This window comes from Pithys albifrons, chromosome 25 (genome assembly GCF_047495875.1).
Source record: "Pithys albifrons albifrons isolate INPA30051 chromosome 25, PitAlb_v1, whole genome shotgun sequence".
NCBI classification, from domain to species: domain Eukaryota; kingdom Metazoa; phylum Chordata; class Aves; order Passeriformes; family Thamnophilidae; genus Pithys; species Pithys albifrons.
The window spans coordinates 3768157-3788006 of NC_092482.1; the positions used below are offsets into that span (position 1 = coordinate 3768157).

The 19850-nt window shown below is 51.8% G+C and overlaps 1 protein-coding gene across 6 annotated transcripts in view; it reads right to left on the minus strand.

Moving 5' to 3' along the window:
- Positions 1-19850, minus strand: part of TANC2 (tetratricopeptide repeat, ankyrin repeat and coiled-coil containing 2) — a 216432-nt gene that overhangs the window by 67152 nt on the left and 129430 nt on the right. For all 6 annotated transcript variants that reach the window (XR_011699673.1, XM_071577333.1, XM_071577335.1 and 3 more), the window contains 3 exons: positions 10017-10142; positions 5780-6061; positions 2150-2283 (listed from right to left, as the gene is read on the minus strand). Coding sequence is in view for 5 of the 6 variants with exons in the window: in XM_071577333.1 (XP_071433434.1) it covers positions 2150-2283; positions 5780-6061; positions 10017-10142 (542 nt within the window). In the remaining variant the exon portion in view is untranslated. The remainder of the gene's footprint in view (positions 1-2149; positions 2284-5779; positions 6062-10016; positions 10143-19850) is intronic.

The window sequence follows — 19850 nt, forward strand, 5'->3', positions numbered from 1 at the left end:
CACAACTCCCAGCTATCAGTGTGACAACCACCCTTAACCACTTTGTTTGCCTTTGTCTTCCTTCCCCAGGCTCAGTAATCCATCAAGCTCACCAGTCCCTTCTGGAAAAGCCTCTGATGCAACAAAACCAGATTGTTTGTTTATGATAAAGAACCACCAGCAGGAACGTGGAGCTCAAACAAATTGAATACAAAAACTGAACAAACCATTGTACTTTCAGAATTATTTCTCCTCGGGGCAGGAAATGAAGCTTTGATTGAGGATTTAACCCTGTGCTTTATTTCAGAGCACACCTGGAAGTCACCTGCTCTCCCCAAATCATCAGCCACCGACACGTGCTCCTTCCAGCACCAGGATCCAAGGAGCTGGGATCACTCTGCCTTCAGGATCCAAGGAGCTGGGATCACTCTGCCTTCAGGATCCAGGGGAAAGGAGGCAGGCAGAGGAGCTGCTGCTCTCCAAGGATCCCAACCAAGGCCAACAGCAGCACTGGGAACAAGCCCAAGGTCTCTGAATGCTGAATGAAGTGCCGCCGTTCTGACTCATCCCAGGAATTTTTTGCTGAACACCAACGGAGTTTTGGGAAGTTCCACGTGTGCTGTGTCAGCAACTCGAGCAGAAAAAGGGATTCCAAGAGCTCTGAGGTCAACCTGGCACTGCTCAGTTCATCAAGGCCTGATGTCTGGAAGCTGGGGATGGATATTTCTGGAATCTCCACTGAGAGCAGTGGGGGTTTCCTGGGAGGTGAAGCATCTTTGCTGCTGCAGACGAGGGGCAGGACCCTCCCACCTCAGTGACACCAACACACAGGATTTATTCTGCCAAAAAAAGCTCTGGCCAAGGGATGAGCAGGGCTTTAAAACCCTTTCCTGAAGGAGTCTGCAGCCAAGGTGTAACAACCTGTTCCTATTTTAATTTTGGCTGCAAGGATTGTTTCTTCCTCCTTTCCCTGGTGATCAGAGATGCCAAAAAGCTTCAGTGAGTGGTCTGTGCTGTGGATGTGCCAGAGGGTTTGAAGGAGCCCATCCCTTCTCCTTTTCCAAGAGGAAACCAAAGCCAAACCCACATCCATTTCTCAATGATGTACCCAGCAGGATGACTTGTGCTCTCAGAGGGAGAAAGCTGAGATGGATGAGTTATTTTAAGCAGAGCCAGCACATTTTACTGCCCTTTCTGGGAGCCTGCAGAGCTTCAGATTTGCAGGGGATATGATGGGTAATGAGTCCTGATCCAAACCACAGCTGGGCATTGTGTTCCTTTCAAGAACTCCACGTGGAAGAGCAGAGGATCAAGCCTTAATATTTATTTACACAGCTACCACACACTCCCTCCTGCCTGGCCATGTGGGTCAGCAGCAAAGCAGACAGGACAAGACAGGATCTGGCACAAAAAAAACCAAGCCAAACATGTCCTGGTAATGATTTAAACAAAGGCTTTGCCTGCTGTTTTCCTCTCCAGAGCAGGAGCAGGCACAGGAAACTGCTCCCAGCCCCCCAAAAAGGTGCAGGAGGAGCAAGAGCAAACTCTCAGGTTTCAAAGGAATAGAAAGGCACCTTCCCACCAGCACAGAATTGGGGTTAAATCTCAGGAATACAATAAATTCAAGCTGTAAATCTCACACACACAAGTGACAGCGTTCCAGATGTTCCATCCAATCCCCTCCTGCCACAACAGCAAGTGATTTGTGTGTTGCTCCAAGGGCTGTGATCTTGTTTGGGAGGATTTTCCAAGAAATCCCTGAGTGCACACACAGCAGGGCCTCCCCCACCCCACAGGACCTGCCCCTTCCCAACAAACCCCTGCTCAGGCTCCGGGCAATTCTGTCCTCACTGCTCAAGGCAAAGCACAATTATCCTGGTACTTGTGCCAGATCCCAACATTTGGAAGGAGAAAGCAGGAAGGCTGGGAAAGACAAACCCTCAGAGTGGCAGGGAGGTGAATTTGATGCAGTTTGAATTTGAATTTCCTTTTAGACAAACAACTTTGCTGGGTAACCAAACTCCTTCCAGAGGATCTCGGGAGGCTCCCGGGGAGGCATTTGAGCCGTGTGTGTTTTCCAGGGCACTGAGTGACGTGAGGCAGGAGAAATTCCATCAACACTGACACCTTCCCAAGGTTCCAAAGAGCCCCCAGGTGGGCAGTGCCATACCTGTGATGCCAATCTCCTCATGGCCTCCTCCTGGCGCCGCCGCATCTCGGGGGTGCCGGGGCAGCTCCCGCTGGCGATGGACGGGTGGGCAGCAGGGGGTTGGCTCAAGGGCAGCTCCCGGTTGGCATCCACATCTATCCAAGGAAAAAGGTCGGGAATTACCACAGGAAAAGCACGGACAGCACCATTCCAAACCAGGCTGGCTGCTGGTTGCTAAGCATGGCAGTTAAAATAATCCCCACAAATACTCTGGTTGGGATTTCAGGGATTTCCAGACAAGAAATTGGGTTTGGCAGCAGCACTTTTAGGAAGGACCTTTAAGATACAGCTTTGAGCCTGTCTGAGTTCAAGGGGTGTTTGGACAGAGCTCTCAGGGACAGGGTGGGATTTTTGGGGTGTCCTGGGCAGGAGTTGGACTGGATGGTCCTGATGAGTCCCTTCCAACTCAGCAGATTCCATGATTAGTCATCTTCTCCACGGTAATTCCACTGGCTTTAAATTCATGCCAAGAATGGAGTCAAGTGGGCACTGTGGAAGGCTCTGCCTCCAGGTTGGGGGGATTGGATGCAGAGCTCTCCTGCTCTGCAGTTCTGCCAACAGACCTTCCCTCCTCATGAGCAATCGCTGGGTAATTCGGTTCCAAGTCCTCCTTCAGCACAGACAGCCAATTTTTCTGAATTATGGGCCTATTTTCTAACATAAATAACTGGAGAGCCCCAGCTAACACAGCCATCTGAAGCCCATTAATGTAATCAGGGGGAGAGGAGCAGGAGCAGCACCAGGATCTGGGAAAGGCTTGCAAGCAAATCATAAATTATCCTGGAATCATCTCTGGCAAGTTGAACTGTGTTCTCTTGCATTTTTAGCTGCTCCTTTTGCCTGGCAAACAGAAAGTGGCTTTTACAGCAGATTGTTACAACAGCCCCTCCTTTGTGGGGAACATTCCCAGCCCACTCTGATTTTCACTCCACACAGAGGATTTCTGTGACACCAAGACATGCAGCACTAATTACTGAGCTTTTTAGGGATGTCTGAAGGGCAGCAGCACCCTGAGGTGCAGCCCTGGCACAGGGTTCTCCTGCCTGGGTTCCTGCAGTGCCTCCCTGAAATCCTCATGCAAACAATGACCCATTTAATGCCCAACACCAGAGGAGGAGGAGAACAAACCCTGATGTTGTCAGTGATGCACAGCCCTGACTGTGACACCACTGTCACCTGCACTCCTTTTCTGAGACAGGAATTAGGGGAATGAGGCTGAACTGAAGGCAGTTTATTAATGCTGATTGCACAACTGCTGGGGCAGAGTCAGACCACCTGATTAGCACTTGTTATTAAACAGAGACTGGACTAAGCATAATAGATTTTATTTTCAGCATGTGGGAAAAGAAACAACAAAGAAACTTATCATAGAATCAGAGATGAATCATCGAATATCCTGAGTTGGAAGTGACCCACAAAGATCTCACAGAATAATTATTAACTTCTATAGCTAAACCAGGACTTGTGATCTCTTGGAAGGAACCCACAAAGACCTCATAGAATAATTATTAACTTCTATAGCTCAACCAGGACTTGTGATCTCTTGGAAGGGACCCAGAAAGATCTCATAGAATAATTATTAACTTCTATAGCTCAACCAGGACTTGTGATCTCTTGGAAGGGACCCAGAAAGATCTCATAGAATAATTATTATCTTCTATAGCTCAACCAGGACTTGGGATGTCTTGGAAGGAACCCACAAAGTTCTCATAGAATAATTATTATCTTCTATAGCTAAACTAGGGCTGGTGATCTCTTTAGGAAATAAAGTCAAATTAAATATTGATTCTGAAGATTTCCATCCCAATAACTAACAGTGAGGAATTATTCAGCTTTTAACTTCATGGACACACAGAGTGTGAACTAATGGGAACTACACAATGTATTAAGTGGGACCAACATCCTCTGGGCATGAAGGATCCAGAGCATCTCCTGGGAGAAATCCAGCCTTTAGTGCAGAAAGGGTTAAGCAGAGCAGTGCCTTTGATCTCCACCCCCCTGAGCAGGCTGGGCACACACACACAGTTGGGGCACTGCAGAGCTGCAGCTCCAACAGAGGAACAAGCCCTGCCTTTCACTCCACATTGTTCATTTAGCTCTGACAAGTGACACTATTGAACATGCCAGGCCCTGGTGACATTTCAGCTCCTCTGACAGGGCAAGGGCCCTGCACTCCAGTAAACAGATTTAGCTGCAGCTTCACTGAGGTACAGTGACCTACATCCTCAAAGACACCTCCAGGTACCTCAGCCAGTATTTTTAGTCCTGTCTTACTCACTCACTGAGAGCTGAGTGATTCTGAAATGCTGCCATCTCCACCTGCCACCCTGTCAGCAGAGTGCTGGGCACTGGATGGGGCCACAGCGGGCACAGCAAGCCTGGGTGACCCACCCTGGACATCTCCACCGACATAAACAACCCATATGGGGAGGAGAATCCCAGAATCCCAGACTATTCTGAGCTGGAAGGACCAACAAGGATCATTGAGTCCAACTCTTAAGTCAGTGGCCCACAGAGGGCATTGAACCCATGACCTTGGCATTGTTACAGCCAAGTTTTAACCAACAGAATGCACTGGAATGCTTTTGTAACCAGATCTAGCTGGAGATGGCATGAGCAGGGGGATGGGACTGGGTGACCTTTAAAGGTCCCTTCCAACCCAAACCATTCTGTGCTTCTGGAATTCTAAAATTGGAGTCATCCCAATCAGAGACAGTTTGTGATGTTTCTAAGCCAGAGAAATCAGAGACAGACTATTCTGACTCTCCAAAAAGCAGCTTTGGAACAGGAACAGCATAAAAATCCCCTTTAGGAGGATCTAAAGGTCTCCAGGTCTCTCCAAGAGACTTGGAGAGGAACTTTTCAGAAGGACATGGAGTGATAGGACATGGGGGAATGAATGGCCTTGAGCTTAAGGAAGGCAGACTTAGATTGGATATTAGGAAGAAACTCTTCCCTGTGAGGGTGGGGATGTCCTCACAAGCTGTGGCTGCTCCAGCCTTGGAAGTGTCCAAGTCCAGGCTGGACAGGGCTTGGAGCAACCCAGTGTAGCAGAAGGTGTCCCTGTAGCTGGAGGTTGGAAGCAGATGATCTTTAAGGTCCTTTCCAACACAAACCATCCCACAATGTAATTCCTGACAAAGCCCTTTCTCTGCCTGGCAACAACCAGAGAGGGGGTGGATTCCCCATCCCTGGAGGTTTTTCAGCTGAGCTTGGCCGTGGCACTGAGTGCCATGATCTGGTAAAGGGACTGGAGTTGGACCAAGGGTTGGACTTGATGATCTCAGAGGGCTTTTCCAGACCAATCAATTCTGTGGTTCTGTGGATGTGGCACTGAGTGAGAATCCACTATGTCTTGATCCAACCCCACTGTGATCAGCAGCCCAGGGCACTCTGCACCCTGGGCTGGTGATCACAGTGGGGTTGGATCAAGGGTTGGACTTGATGATCTCGGAGGTCTTTTCCAACCCAATCCATTCTAGGATTCTATGAGCCCCCAAGCCCATTTCTCCGTGCCAAGACAAACGGGCTCATCACCCCAACCCAAACCCTCCCAAAAGGTGCCAGCCACGCCCCCTGAGCTGCACTCACGTTTGGGGGAGGCGTGGGGGCTGTCCGAGGCGATCTGCCTCATCCTGGCGCCGTGGCAGCTCAGGGCCACCAGCCGGGACACGATGGCCGTCTTGCCGAAGCCGATGTTGCCGACGATGACGACGCCGCGGTTGACGGCGGCGTTGGGGCTCTGCAGCTGCGCGTCGATCTCGTGGAACACCCAGTCGCGGCCCACGAACACGGCCTCGGCCGTGATGCTCGGCACCTCGAACAGCAGCGGCTTCAGAGAGATGTCGGGAGGGCGGTAGGGCGCGAACCGCACTGCGGGCACAGCGGGCATGGGGTCAGCAACCGGGCACGGGGGCAGCAACCGGGCACAGGGGCAGCAACCGGGTACGGGGCAGCAACCGGGCACGGGGTCAGCAACCGGGCACAGGGGCACCAACCAGGCACAGGAGCAGCAACCGGGCACGGGGGCAGCAACCGGGCACGGGGGCAGCAACCAGGCACAGGGGCACCAACCAGGCACAGGAGCAGCAACCGGGCACGGGGGCAGCAACCGGGCACAGGGGCAGCAACCGGGCATGGGGCAGCAACCGGGCACGGGGGCAGCAACCGGGCACAGGGTCAGCAACCGGGCACGGGGGCAGCAACCGGGCACAGGGTCAGCAACCGGGCACGGGGGCAGCAACCGGGCACAGGGGCAGCAACCGGGCACAGGGGAAGCAACTGGGCAGGGGGGCATCAACCGGGCACGGGGGCAGCAACCGGGCACAGGGGCAGCAACTGGGCACGGGGCAGCAACCGGGCACGGGGGCAGCAACCGGGCACAGGAGCATCAACCAGGCACAGCGTGAGCAACTGGGCTCAGGGGCAGCAACCGGGCATGGGTCAGCAACCGGGCACAGGGGCATCAACCGGGCACAGGAGCAGCAACCGGGCACAGGGGCAGCAACCGGGCACAGGGGCAGCAACCAGGCACAGGAGCATCAACAGGGGACATGGTCAGGAACCGGGCACAGGAGCAGCAACCGGGCACAGGGTGAGCAACTGGGCACAGGGACAGCAACCGGGCACAGGGGCACCAACCGGGCAAAGGGGCACCAACCAGGCACAGGGGCAGCAACCGGGCACGGGGCAGCAACCGGGCACGGAGCACCAAGCGGGCACAGGGGCACCAACTGGGCACAGGAGCACCAACTGGGCAAAGGGGCACCAGCCAGGCACAGGGTCAGCAACTGGGCATGGGGCACCAAGTGGGCACAGGGGCAGCAACCGGGCACAGGGGCACCAACCAGGCACAGGGGCAGCAACCGGGCATGGGGCACCAAGTGAGCACAGGGTCAGCAACCAGGCACAGGAGCACCAACCGGGCACAAGGTCAGCAACCGGGCACAGGGTCAGCAATCAGGCACAGGGTTGGCACATGGTCACAGGGGCACCAACTGGGCACAGGGTCAGCATACAGGCACAGACAGGGTCACCGACCAGGCACAGGGGCACCAATTAGTGGCAGAGGGTCACCACGTGGTGGCACAGGGTCACCACATGGACACAGGGGCACCATGCAGGTACAGGAGCACCACACGGGCACAGGGTCACCACCTGGCAGCAGAGGGTCACCACACGGTGGCACAGGGTCACCACGCGGGCACAGAGGGTCACCACATGGCAGCAGAGGGTCATCAAACAGCAGCAGAGGGTGACCAACGTGGTGACAGAGGGTCTCCACACAGCACCACGTGGTCACCACGCAAGGGTCACCACCCACTGGCAGACGGTGGCACAGGGTCACCACGTGGCAGTAGAGGGTGACCACACAGCACCACATGGTCCCCATGCAGGGTCACCACACGGTGGCACAGGGTCGCCACCTGGCATTCTAACACCCTGAATTCTGTTGCCATCTGGCTCCTGCTCTGTGGTCCATCCCAGCCATCAGATTTTTGGGATACAGCAACCCCAAAGAGCCCCGAATCCCATGGGATGAAAGCAGGGAAAGCAACAATTGCCTCCACCATCCTATTAAAAACCCATCACTGGGACGGATCCTTGTCAGGCTCTTTGTGTTGGGGTTGTTCAAATACTCCCCTGGGTGAAAGAACTGATTTAACAAAAAACAGCAGGGAGAGTCTCCCATTCAGTCTCTCTCCCTGGGATTTTGGAACACTGGGAATAACCAGTGGGTTGTAACATGTCCCTTGACACAGGAATGGCTTCACTAGTTCAGTGCCAAGACTAAAGATATTAAAATTAAACCCAAGTTCAGGTTTTCCAGCTGGAACAAAGAGTTGCTGTTTATAATAAAAGCTCAGAGTGATGTAATTTCACAGCAATATCTCCAACATGCAGCATTTGGGGGGAAAACCCCCCTCACATATTCTTTTAAATCAAAATATTTCCAAATAGTGATGGGTTTGGGTTTTTTCACCATCCTCTTCTTCTCTCTCTCTCTTTTTACAAACAGCAAAGCACCTCAACCAGGATCAGAAACAAATTCAAAGTGTGTCTGGAAAACAATTTGATCCTGTTCCTACAATAAAGTGGAATGTTTTGGATGCAAACACTGCAAATGACGCAGCCTTGGCAAGCTCTGCCTCCCAGCAGATGGAAATGGCTCTGGCAAGCCTTGCTTTCCTCACTCCCTGCCTGCTCTTCCAGAACTGCCTCCCCAGACAGAGGATTTCATTCCAAACTGCCACCCAAAGGTGCTTTTGGGGGGCTCAGGTCTTTGGCTGGGCCCTGGTTGGAACAGGTTGTGTGGAAATCCAAGCTGTGACCTCCAGGTCCCCAATTCCTCACCCAAGGATGGTGGCACTTGCTAAAAAAATCCTCAGAGAAGAGGAAAGTTTCATGTATGGCCAAAAGAAACCCATTTTCTGGGCACAGAGGAGAGTAAAGCAGGCACAGGAACAACCTGAAAATATCCCAGATGAGCTTTCTCAGCCACTTCCTCAGCTGTGCAGGGACAAAAGAGGGGATGGAGCACCAAGCCAAGGACCTGCTGCAGGCTCGGGGTGTGCCAGTGCCAGCTGAGCACGAGGCCAAGGGCTGAGCTCAGATTGAAGTTGTAGGGTGGGGTTAAACCCCAAGGACATGGAGCAAATGGAGCTGGAGCCCCCTGGGAACCAACAGAACACTCCAAAGTCAGCCCTGGCTCCTCTTCCCATTGCCAACATCTCGGTGGTGGGATTTGCCAAAAAGAGCCACAAAACTTTCCCCTCTCAAAAGGCCTTTGAGAAGGCAAAGGGCTGCCTGAATAGGGACATTGTGAGGGACAGGCTGGGACAGTGGCCTCTGGGATGGGCTCCTGCCCTGCAAAATGCCAGGGGGGGCTGAAAACCTTGGGTTTAGAGGGGGAAAAAAGAAAAACCAAGAGCAGTCTACCAAAATTCCTAATTTTATAGACAGTATGAATGTATTAATCCCTTGGGGATCAGGGATTGGCTGGGAGAGCTGGGGGGATTCATCTGGAGAAGGCTCAGGGGGGACCTTCAAGCACCTTCCAGTGCCCAAAGGGGCTCCAGAAGAGCTGGAGAGGGACTGGGGACAAGGGATGGAGGGACAGGACACAGGGAATGGCTTCCCACTGCCAGAGGGTAGGGACAGATGGGATATTGGGAAGGAATTCTTGACTGGGAGGGTGGGCAGGCCCTGGCACAGGTGCCCAGAGAAGCTGTGGCTGCCCCAGCCCTGGGAGTGTCCCAGGCCAGGTTGGACAGGGCTTGGAGCACCCTGGGCTGGTGGGAGGTGTCCCTGCCCATGGCAGGGGTGGGATCCTTACGTGTCCCTCCATCCCAAACCATTCTGGAATCCTGTGATTCCATGGAGTTGGAGGATGTTCTAGGCTGGGTTTAGAGCCAGAGACCTCAGAGCCCCTTCCAGTGCCCAAAGGGGCTCCAGGAGAGCTGGAGAGGGACTGGGGACAAGGGATGGAGGAACAAGACAAATGGGAATGGGTTCCCACTGACACAGGGTAGGGATAGATGGGATATTGGGAAGGAATTCCTGGCTGGGAGGGTGGGCAGGCCCTGGCACAGGTGCCCAGAGAAGCTGTGGCTGCCCCAGCCCTGGGAGTGTCCAAGGCCAGGCTGGACAGGGCTTGGAGCACCCTGGGCTGGTGGGAGGTGTCCCTGCCATGTCGCACTGGGTGGGCTTTGAGGTGCCTTCCAACCCAAAGCACTCCAAGATTCTGACTCTCTGGCCCAAGCAGGTGCCCCCCCAGCTGCCCCCCCAGCACCCCCAGGGCTGGGCACGGCCAGGGCTGAGCTCCCACCTCGCAGGTCCTGCTGTGCCCGGGCACCGGCCACGCTCTGGCGCGGCATCCGCAGCGACGTGCGCAGGGGCGTGTGGCGCTGCTCGTCCAGGTAGGCCAGGTCCTCCAGGTGGGCCGAGCTGGTGGCTGCAGGAGAGAGCAGAGCACACACATCACCCTGGGCTTCCACACCCTGCTGGGTCCAGTTTATAAAGTAAAACACAATTAAAACCACTTGGAGCCACCAGAGCTGAGATGATGGACCAAACCCCATTTGGCTCTGCAAGGAGTACAGAAGTGTCCTGGTGACTTCTGTGCTCTGGTTTGGTCTTCTGTTGGTGTTCACAGATCAGGGGAGTTTTAGCCAGGCCTCAGTTTTGGTAGTCCCTGAAAATCTGACATGGATTAGGAGGGACAGGTGTCACCTGACTTAAGCAACCAAAGAAATATTTCATACCAGATGATGCAAAACTGAGATATAAATACAGGAGTGTTCTCTCAGTGCTGTCACTGCTCCTCTGCATTTTGGTTTAGTTCAGGGAAGTAGAAACATTTTATTGTCATTCTTTCTTTATGTTCCTTGCTGGGTGTGTTTTTGGGGTGCTTTATGAATTTAGAATAATGAAATCTGGTTTTGGTGGGAAGTAGGAAATTGTTGTTCCATCAGACTTGAGTAAGTGTGGGTTCTATTGTAGCTTTCTTTCAATTTTCCCTTTTTAATATAAATATATACAGTTAGTTTAAGTTTAAACCTGTTTGAGTTGCCAGTTTTTTTCATAGAATCACAGAATCATAGAATGGATTGGGTTGGAAAAGACCTCTGAGATCATCAAGTCCAACCCTTGGTCCAACTCCAGTCCCTTTACCAGATCATGGCACTCAGTGCCACGGCCAAGCTCAGCTGAAAAACCTCCAGGGATGGGGAATCCACCCCCTCTCTGGGCAGCCCATTCCAATCCCTGAGCACTCTCTCTGCAAAGAATTTCTTTCTCATCTCCAACTTCAATTTCCCCTGGCACAGCTTGAGCCCATCGTGCCCCCTTGTCCTATTGCTGAGTGCCTGGGAGAAGAGACCAACCCCCACCTGGCCACAACTTCCCTTCAGGGAGTTCTAGACAGTGCTGAGGTCACCTCTGAGCCTCCTCTTCTCCAGGCTGAACACCCCCAGCTCCCTCAGCCTCTCCCCACAGCACTTGTGCTCCAGTCCCTTCTCCAGCCTCGTTGCTCTTCTCAGTTGGGTTGGAAGAGACCTCTGAGATCACCAAGTCCAATCCTTGATCCAACCCCACTGGGATCACTCTGGCACTCTGTGCCCTGGGCTGGTGATCACAGTGGGGTTGGATCAAGACATGTTGGATTCTCTGTCCCTGGAGGTGTTTCAGAGGACACTCAGAGTCACATCCAGTCCCTTCTCCAGCCTCGTTGCTCTTCTCTGGCCCCGCTCCAGCCCCTCAATCTCTTGCCTCAACTGAGGGGCCCAGAACTGAACACAACACTCAAGGTGTGGCCTCCCCAAGGCAGAGTCCAGGGGAAGGGTCACTGCCCTGGGCCTGCTGGCCACGCTACTTTGGATCCAGGCCAGGATCCCCTTGGCCTTCTTGGCCACCTGGGCACACTGGTGGCTCCTGTTGAGCTTCCTGTCCCTCAGTCCCCCCAGGTCCCTCTGCCTGGCTGCTCTCCAGCCACTCTGTGCCCAGCCTGGAGCGCTGCAGGGCTTGGGGTGGCCAAAGGGCAGGACCTGCACTTGGCCTTGTTGAACTCCATCCCATTGCAATCAGCCCATCTCTCCAGTCTCTCCAGATCCCTCTGCAGAGCCCTCCTGCCTTCCAGCAGGTCGACACTCCCTCCCAACTTGGTGTCAGCAGCAAATTTGCTGCTGATGGACTCAATCCCCTCATCTAAATCATCACTAAAGATGTTAGACAGGACTGGACCCAGCACAGACCCCTGGGGACACCACTGGTGACCAGCTGGACACAGCCACGTTCACCAGCACCCTCTGGGCCCTCCAGCTCCTGACCCAGCAGAGGGGACACCTGTCCAAGCCATGGGCTACCAGCTGTTCCAGGAGTCTATTATGGGAGGCAGAGTCAAAGGCCTTTCTTTCTTTTCTTGACTCTGGATTGGGCAGGTGGAATTTTGAAGACAACAAATAAAAGAAGACAAGTGGAAAATGGACACAGGGAGTCTCATATCTCACCTCACTTCTCCCAGTCACAAACTCAAACATCTCTTCTGACACAGACACTGAACATTTCCCACCACATAAGACACAACTCACCAGAGCAGTTTTTATGCCCACAATCTCCTCTTCAGTTATTTTAGAGCTGCTTAATTGGGATATTAACAATTATCTCTCCCTAAAGCCAGAACCAGTGGCAGAAAAATTAAACTTTGAACAGCCCAGCAAAAATAAAACCAGGAACATAAAGGAGAAAAATGTTATTTGAACTCAAGGAGAGAACTTTACCCCCCCAACCTGACTTGCTCATGGGAGAATTGAGTTCTCTTTATAATGCTGGATTAAATAGGAATAATTTATTGGGCTCTGCTGAAGGTGCCATCACTCCAAGGATAAGCAGAGCTGGAGCAGAGCTAACACTGACCACAAAGCTGCTGCCATGGGGATGATTGGGAAACAAGAGAAAATGTGGCTTCACAAAACAGATTTGGATCCCTCACATCTGAATTTCCCCCTCATTCATTCTGCCATTTCAGGCCCTTTTCAGCCAAGGAATTTCCAGAGTATTGGAAAGCCAAGGAATGAAAACCTCATTGCACGAAATGATCTTGTCAATTATGAACAGAAAACTTTGAATCCAGTCTTTGCACATCACCAGCTCTGCTGCTCTTCTGATAAGCAGTTCCAAAATTCACAGTAAACTTTAACCCAGGGAAACCCTGCAGGAAGTTCTGCTTCTCCCTCTTTGCATTGCAGGCAACTCCCACAACAAGATTATTATTTCAAATTGAACTGATTCATTCAATCACTTCCCCAAAGGCTGCCTGGGAAGTTGACACTAATTATTCCCTGGGAATTGGGGAAATATTTGGACACAGCTCTCAGGACACACAGACCTTCAGATCCTTCCTCTTCCTCACCCAACACGACATGCAACAATTCAATAAAACATTCCAAAACTGAGAGACTTTTTCCATACAATTCTGAAAGACCATGTGAAAACCTTGCCAAGATAATCAAGAACTAAGGAAGATTCAGAGATTGTGCCATAGGTGGGGACAAGGGGCTGAAAGTGGACAACAATTTTCAATGCTGTTCTTCAAACTGCTTGAATTTCAAGAAATAGAGAGAGACAGAGAGGACAAAAGATAAACAAGAGGAGCAAGAAAAAAAAGACATAAAGGCACCAAGGTCTGTTTTTAGAAGTCCTTCATGCTCTTGCACTCGTGGAAAGTTGATTAGATGCTGAGTGTGAAGGACCAATTAGAGCTGAGTCGCTGCAATTACAGCAGGACACGGGTGATTTTCTGTGGGCACTGAGATGCCAACACCCCCCTCAGGGTCACTCCTGCCTGGCCCTGGAATGTGCCTTTGGAATGGCAATTCCCTCCCAGTTTGCAGTGCCTCTGAGCCAGAGGGTCTGGGGGACAAGAGCAGGTTCTCTGTGGCACCCCCAGGAGAGCCAGAGCACCCAGGGGGTACCCAGGGGGCACCCAGGGGCACATCAGGGAGGTTGGTCCTTCCTGCCCCACCCTCACCCTCCAGCCCTGCCAGAGGGTGCCTGTAAACAATAAATAACATGGAGGAAAAAGGACATCAGACCAATGTGGTCAAGTGAATGCCTTTTATTACACACTGCACATGGTTTATAAAGAGTTAAAGCAACGTTCTATTGGCTAAAATGAACCTCACACCATCTAATTGCAAATGCTAATTGGTTACGGCCCAGAGAAGAGCAAGGAGGCTGGAGAAGGGACTGGATGTGGCTCTGAGTGTCCTCTGAAACACCTCCAGGGACAGAGAATCCACCATGTCTTGATCCAACCCCACTGTGATCACCAGCCCAGAGCACAGAGTGCCAGAGTGATCCCAGTGGGGTTGGATCAAGGGTTGGACTTGGTGATCTCAGAGGTCTCTTCCAACCCAAGTGAGAAGAGAAGAGCAACGAGGCTGGAGAAGGGACTGGAGCACAAGTGCTGTGGGGAGAGGCTGAGGGAGCTGGGGGTGTTCAGCCTGGAGAAGAGGAGGCTCAGAGGTGACCTCAGCACTGTCTGGAACTGCCTGAAGGGAAGTTCTGGCCAGCTGGGGGTTGGTCTCTTCTCCCAGGCACTCAGCAATAGGACAAGGGGCACGATGGGCTCAAGCTCTGCCAGGGGAAATTGAAGTTGGAGATGAGAAAGAAATTCTTTGCAGAGAGAGTGCTCAGGGATTGGAATGGGCTGCCCAGAGAGGGGGTGGATTCCCCATCCCTGGAGGTTTTTCAACTGAGCTTGGCCGTGGCACTGAGTGCCATGATCTGGTAAAGGGACTGGAGTTGGACCAAGGGTTGGACTTGATGATCTCGGAGGGCTTTTCCAACCCAATCCATTCTATGATTCTGTGATTCTATGGATGTGACACTGAGTGAGAATCCACCATGTCTTGATCCAACCCCACTGTGATCACTCCGTGCCCTGGGCTGGTGATCACAGTGGAGTTGGATCAAGGGTTGGACTTGATGATCTGGGAGGTCTTTTCCAATCCAACCCATTCTATGACATCTCACAAGTCCAGGGTTTTGGTGAACTCACCCTGACTGTTTTCAGGATCATCTCTGGTGTTCTGAGGGAAACCTGAGGAGTTCTCATGAGAAACTTCTGGGGAGTTGCTGAGAACTCCCAGGGAGTGATTTCTCCTTCAATGACCTTGCAGCAGCTCTGGCCTTGATTATCCTCAGCTGCTTTCAGTCTATACAGATCTGAATTGCTCACCTTTGATTTTACTTTTCTTGTGGAGATGTCCCTGCCCACAGGAGGATGGAGGAGATGACCTTCAAAGGTCCCTTCCCACCACTGGATGGTTCTTTGGTCTCTCCTTCCAAACCAAGGAAGGCCTGACAGCTCTGCGGGCTCCAGGTCAGTCCTGAGCCAGCTCAGGGGATGGAGCTCAACCCCAGTGGGACCCCCAGAGCTCCTCAGGCTTCACCCCTTTCTAGGGAAAACCTCAGAAAGCAACAGCCAATTCCAGAAAATTCCCATTATCTGCAACTCCTAAGGTGGATGCAGTGGGACATTGAGCAGGGAAAAGCTGGGAATGCCAAGAGTGGTTTCATTTCCTGGGAAGAGCTGCAATCCTGACAGCACATTTTGGTTTTTAGTTATTTGCAGAGCCTCATTTGCACCTCTGCCCTGTGGGATGAGCACCAGCTGCAAGCCCAGATGTTCTGCAGGGGTGGATTTGTTGGTCCTGCAGGAATTGAGGAGTTCCTCCCCCCCAGCAGCCCCAAACCAGGTTCCCTTCCCACCTTCATCACCACCATCATCTTCCACAGCCACCACAGAGGGGGCTCTCCCCCAGTGTGGGTTTCCAGCTCCATTCCAGCTTTTGCCACAGGATGTTCTCCCAATTGTCACTGTCACTCAGGATGAACTGAGATTTCTTTTCCTGATTTAGAACTGAGGAATAATGAAAGAGCTCCAAGGCCAGAGGAACTGGGAGCAGCTTCCCCTCAGAATATGCTGCAGTAGTTCAAAAATTATGCAAGATCAATTTATCAGAGAAAAATTAAATATTAAACTGATGAAAGCTTCTCCTCAATCCTGAACCTTTTCCCACCTAATGAGACACAGTGACTGCAGATAAACCATCGCTGAGGGAAAAAGCTCCTCCTCAGAAATAATATTTGCAGTCCTGCCAGGGAAACAGCAAACAGAGGAAGGTAATTCAGTGTCAAAGTATTGTTTGAGCAACAAACACAACCCAATCTGACCTGAAATGGGGATGTGGCAGCCCAGGGAGGTGTTGCTGCTCCTGTCTGAGGGAAGGGATTCAAATCACCTTAAAGGTCTTCTTGTTCCAACCCCCTGCATGGGCATGGGCTCAAAAAATCAGAATTTCAAAGGGTTTCTGCAAGCCCTGCCCTCCCCTTTAACAATAATGGTTTGAAATGGAGAGGGCAGGGCTAGATGGGATTTTGGGAAGGTTGGACAGGCCTTGGAGCACCCTGGGCTGGTGGGAGGTGTCCCTGCCCAAGGCAGGGGGTGGCACTGGCTGGGCTGAATGTCCCTTCCAACCCAAACCACTCTGATTCTGTAATTCCATGACCACACTGTTGTAATGGATAAAGAATTTAAAGTTTGTAACTAATAATATATTTGCTGCTATTTTATATTCTCCCAGAGGAAAAAGAGCAGAGTTAGGATTATATAAGGGCACTTTAATTCCCTATTAATATTTAAACAGCCCTTAGAAACCAAGCATGTGGTCTGAGCAACCCCAGATTTCACAGCTCATTGCACAGGGAAGGGCACAGGAGTCGGATGGTTTCGTGTCCACGAAACTTCCCTGTGCAATTTGGGTCCATTCCAACCCTGAAAGCCCAACTCCAGTCCCAAAGGTCTCCCTGGCACAGCAAAGACCCCCCTTCCCACTCCCTGGCAGTGCCCAGGCAAAGAGCAGTGCTGAGGAATTACTGCCCATGTGTGTGCCCTGGGGGGTAACTCAGCACTGCTGGGCAGATGTGCCCCCACATCTGGGCTTTGACAAACACCACCTGTGTGGTGTCCCCTCAAACTCAGAGCTTTGCCAAGGCCCACATGGGCTCTGCCAACCCTCCCACCCCACTGGGGCATTTCCAGGAGTGCTGCTCTTTGTGGGGCTTTTCTAATATAGAATCATAGAATGGATTGGGTTGGAAAAGACCTCCAAGATCATCAAGTCCAACCCTTGATCCAACCCCACTGTGATCACTGTGTGCCCTGGGCTGGTGATCACAGTGGGGTTGGATGAAGACATGGTGGATTCTCACTCAGTGTCACATCCAGAGAATCACAGAATCATAGAATGGATTGGGATGGAAAAGCCCTCCCAGATCATCAAGTCCAACCCTTGGTCCAACTCCAGTCCCTTTACCAGATCATGGCACTCAGTGCCACGGCCAAGCTCAGCTGAAAAACCTCCAGGGATGGGGAATCCACTCCCTCTCTGGGCAGCCCATTCCAATCCCTGAGCACTCTCTCTGCAAAGAATTTCTTTCTCATCTCCAACTTCAATTTCCCCTGGCAGAGCTTGAGCCCATCGTGCCCCCTTGTCCTATTGCTGAGTGCCTGGGAGAAGAGACCAACCCCCAGCTGGCCACAACTTCCCTTCAGGGAGTTCCAGACAGTGCTGAGGTCACCTCTGAGCCTCCTCTTCTCCAGGCTGAACACCCCCAGCTCCCTCAGCCTCTCCCCACAGCACTTGTGCTCCACTCCCTTCTCCACCCTCATTTAATCCCTAAAAAGTGATTTGAACAAGTTTCTGAAGGTCCATGATGTGACAAAGTGCAAGATGAAATTCATCTTAGAATCCCAGGATGGTTTGGGTGGTAAAGGACCTCAAAGCCCATCCAGTGGCCATGGGCAGGGACACCTCCCTCCAGCCCAGGGTGCTCCAAGCCCTGTCCAACCTGGCCTGGGACACTCCCAGGACTGGGGCAGCCACAGCTTCTCTGGGCACCTGTGCCAGGGCCTGCCCACCCTCCCAGCCAGGAATTCCTTCCCAGTATCCCATCTGTCCCTGCCCTCTGGCAGTGGGAAGCCATTCCCTGTGTCCTGTCCCTCCATCCCTTGTCCCAAGTCCCTCTCCAGCTCTCCTGGAGCCCCTTTGGGCACTGGAAGGGGCTCTGAGGTCTCTGGCTCTAAACCCAGCCTAGAACATCCTCCAACTCCATGGAATCACAGGATTCCAGAATGGTTTGGGATGGAGGGAAACTTAAGGATCCCACCCCTGCCATGGGCAGGGACACCTCCCACCAGCCCAGGCTGCTCCAAGCCCTGTCCAACCTGGCCTGGGACACTCCCAGGGCTGGGGCAGCCACAGCTTCTCTGGGCACCTGTGCCAGGGCCTGCCCACCCTCCCAGGGAGTACCAAGTGTTGTAGGAACTGCTCCCAGTTGGAACCTGCTCACTGCCAGCAGGGCCATGTGACCTTCACTGAATGCTCTTTGTAAGAACATTTTTGTGCTGTTTTGGAAGATATTCTGGGAGGATCTTAAAGAAAAAAAAAGAATGGAGAAAAAAAAAAGCGCCCTGAGGTGGAAGTGCTGCCACTTTGGTTCCAAGGACAGACTTTGTGTACAAACTCAAGAGAGTAAGACAAGAAGAAGAAGAAGACAAGTTTAGCAAAGCTGTGATTTTATGATCACCTGAAGTGGAATAGCAGAGAAGAGCACTAAGAAAAGGGGCAGCTTCTGCTGACCTTGAGGCTCCAAATTCAGACCCCTCTTTCCTGGAGGTTCCTCTTCAGTTGGATTAATCAGCTAATGTGGTTCATCAAGTGCTTACACCATGTGTGGCACTGGAGCAAGGACATGGGACTGGCAGCTCAGGATTAACTCTTTGGGCAGTGACTCATCTGCAGAGAGGCTTAAACCACCCCCCAAAACCTGCCCTCCCTTTCCCATCATCCAGGCAAAGTCTGGGGAAAAACTAAAAATAAATCCACTCCCTAAATCCCATCATTTTCTGAGGCCACAAACTTACAATCTGGGGTGATCTGATGATAAAAGGTTAAAGCAAACCTTGAATTCTTGTCCCCAGTTACAACCAGGACTTATCCTGGGACATGAACTGTGGAAGATGACACAGAAAGCAGCAAAAACTCCACCAGAATCAGAAATCCAGAAGGAAAAGGTGTTCCTGAACCTTGCTGGGGAGTTTCCTCTTGAAACAGTATTTGCCTCTCAATGCACCAGACAAGACAACAACCCTAAAGTCCATTAAACCAATTTATAGTTCCCAGCCCACTCTGTTTGCTTTGGAAGTGGTGCCATTTATAAGAAATGAATCCAAAGTCACCAGGCTGTGCCAGCAGAGTTTTCCAGGGTTTTCCCATCCCTAAAATCCACGTTTCCAGCCTGTGCTGCACCTCCACTGTATCCAAAAATCTCATTTCCACAAGGCTTTTAGGTCTGTGACTGGCCAAAGTGGGATTAAAAAGGGAATCTAATCCAGTTATGCAACAGATCCCCCTGAGTGCCATCCCTGCAATCCCCAGGGACTCACGATTCCAAGCCTGGATTTCTCCATGTGTTGATCCAGATGCACAGACAACAAGGTGTTACATTTACCTCAGTCCCCCAGCAAGAATAAAATCCAGGGCAGGAAAGGGAAGGGGAACAATTCCAGGCAAGCAGCTTTGCAGCAAAGCTTGAATGTTTTTTAATGCCATCTCCTGTTTGTGCCCAGCTGTTGCCAACTGCAGGGGCAGACCCAGCAGGCTGGGAACAGACAGCAGGGAGGGTGGCCCAGCAGCATTTTGGGAAGGTTTCAAACAGCAGACACGAGTTTAAATTGAAATAATGATGATTGGAGGCCAAGACAAGAAGTGTTGGTCATGAGCAAGTCCCACCAGGTGAGGTGTGAGGACACCTGAGGGCTGAGATGTTCCCCTACGAGGGATGGCACCCAGGGCAGACCTTCTGCAGGCAAAGTCTCATCATTCTCTGAACCCCAGAGCTCTTAAGATCTTCAGAGAAGATCAGATGTTTGATTTTACTTGCAATGAAGCCTTTGAAACAGCAGAAATGGCTGTGATGTCTTGGCACTTTAAAACCAAGATATTTGCATTGGAATGACAGCAAAGAATCTGGTTTTTCTTTTTAAAACCATTCTCTGATAATCTTAAAGATGTACAGTTTTGTAAGAGAGGGACCA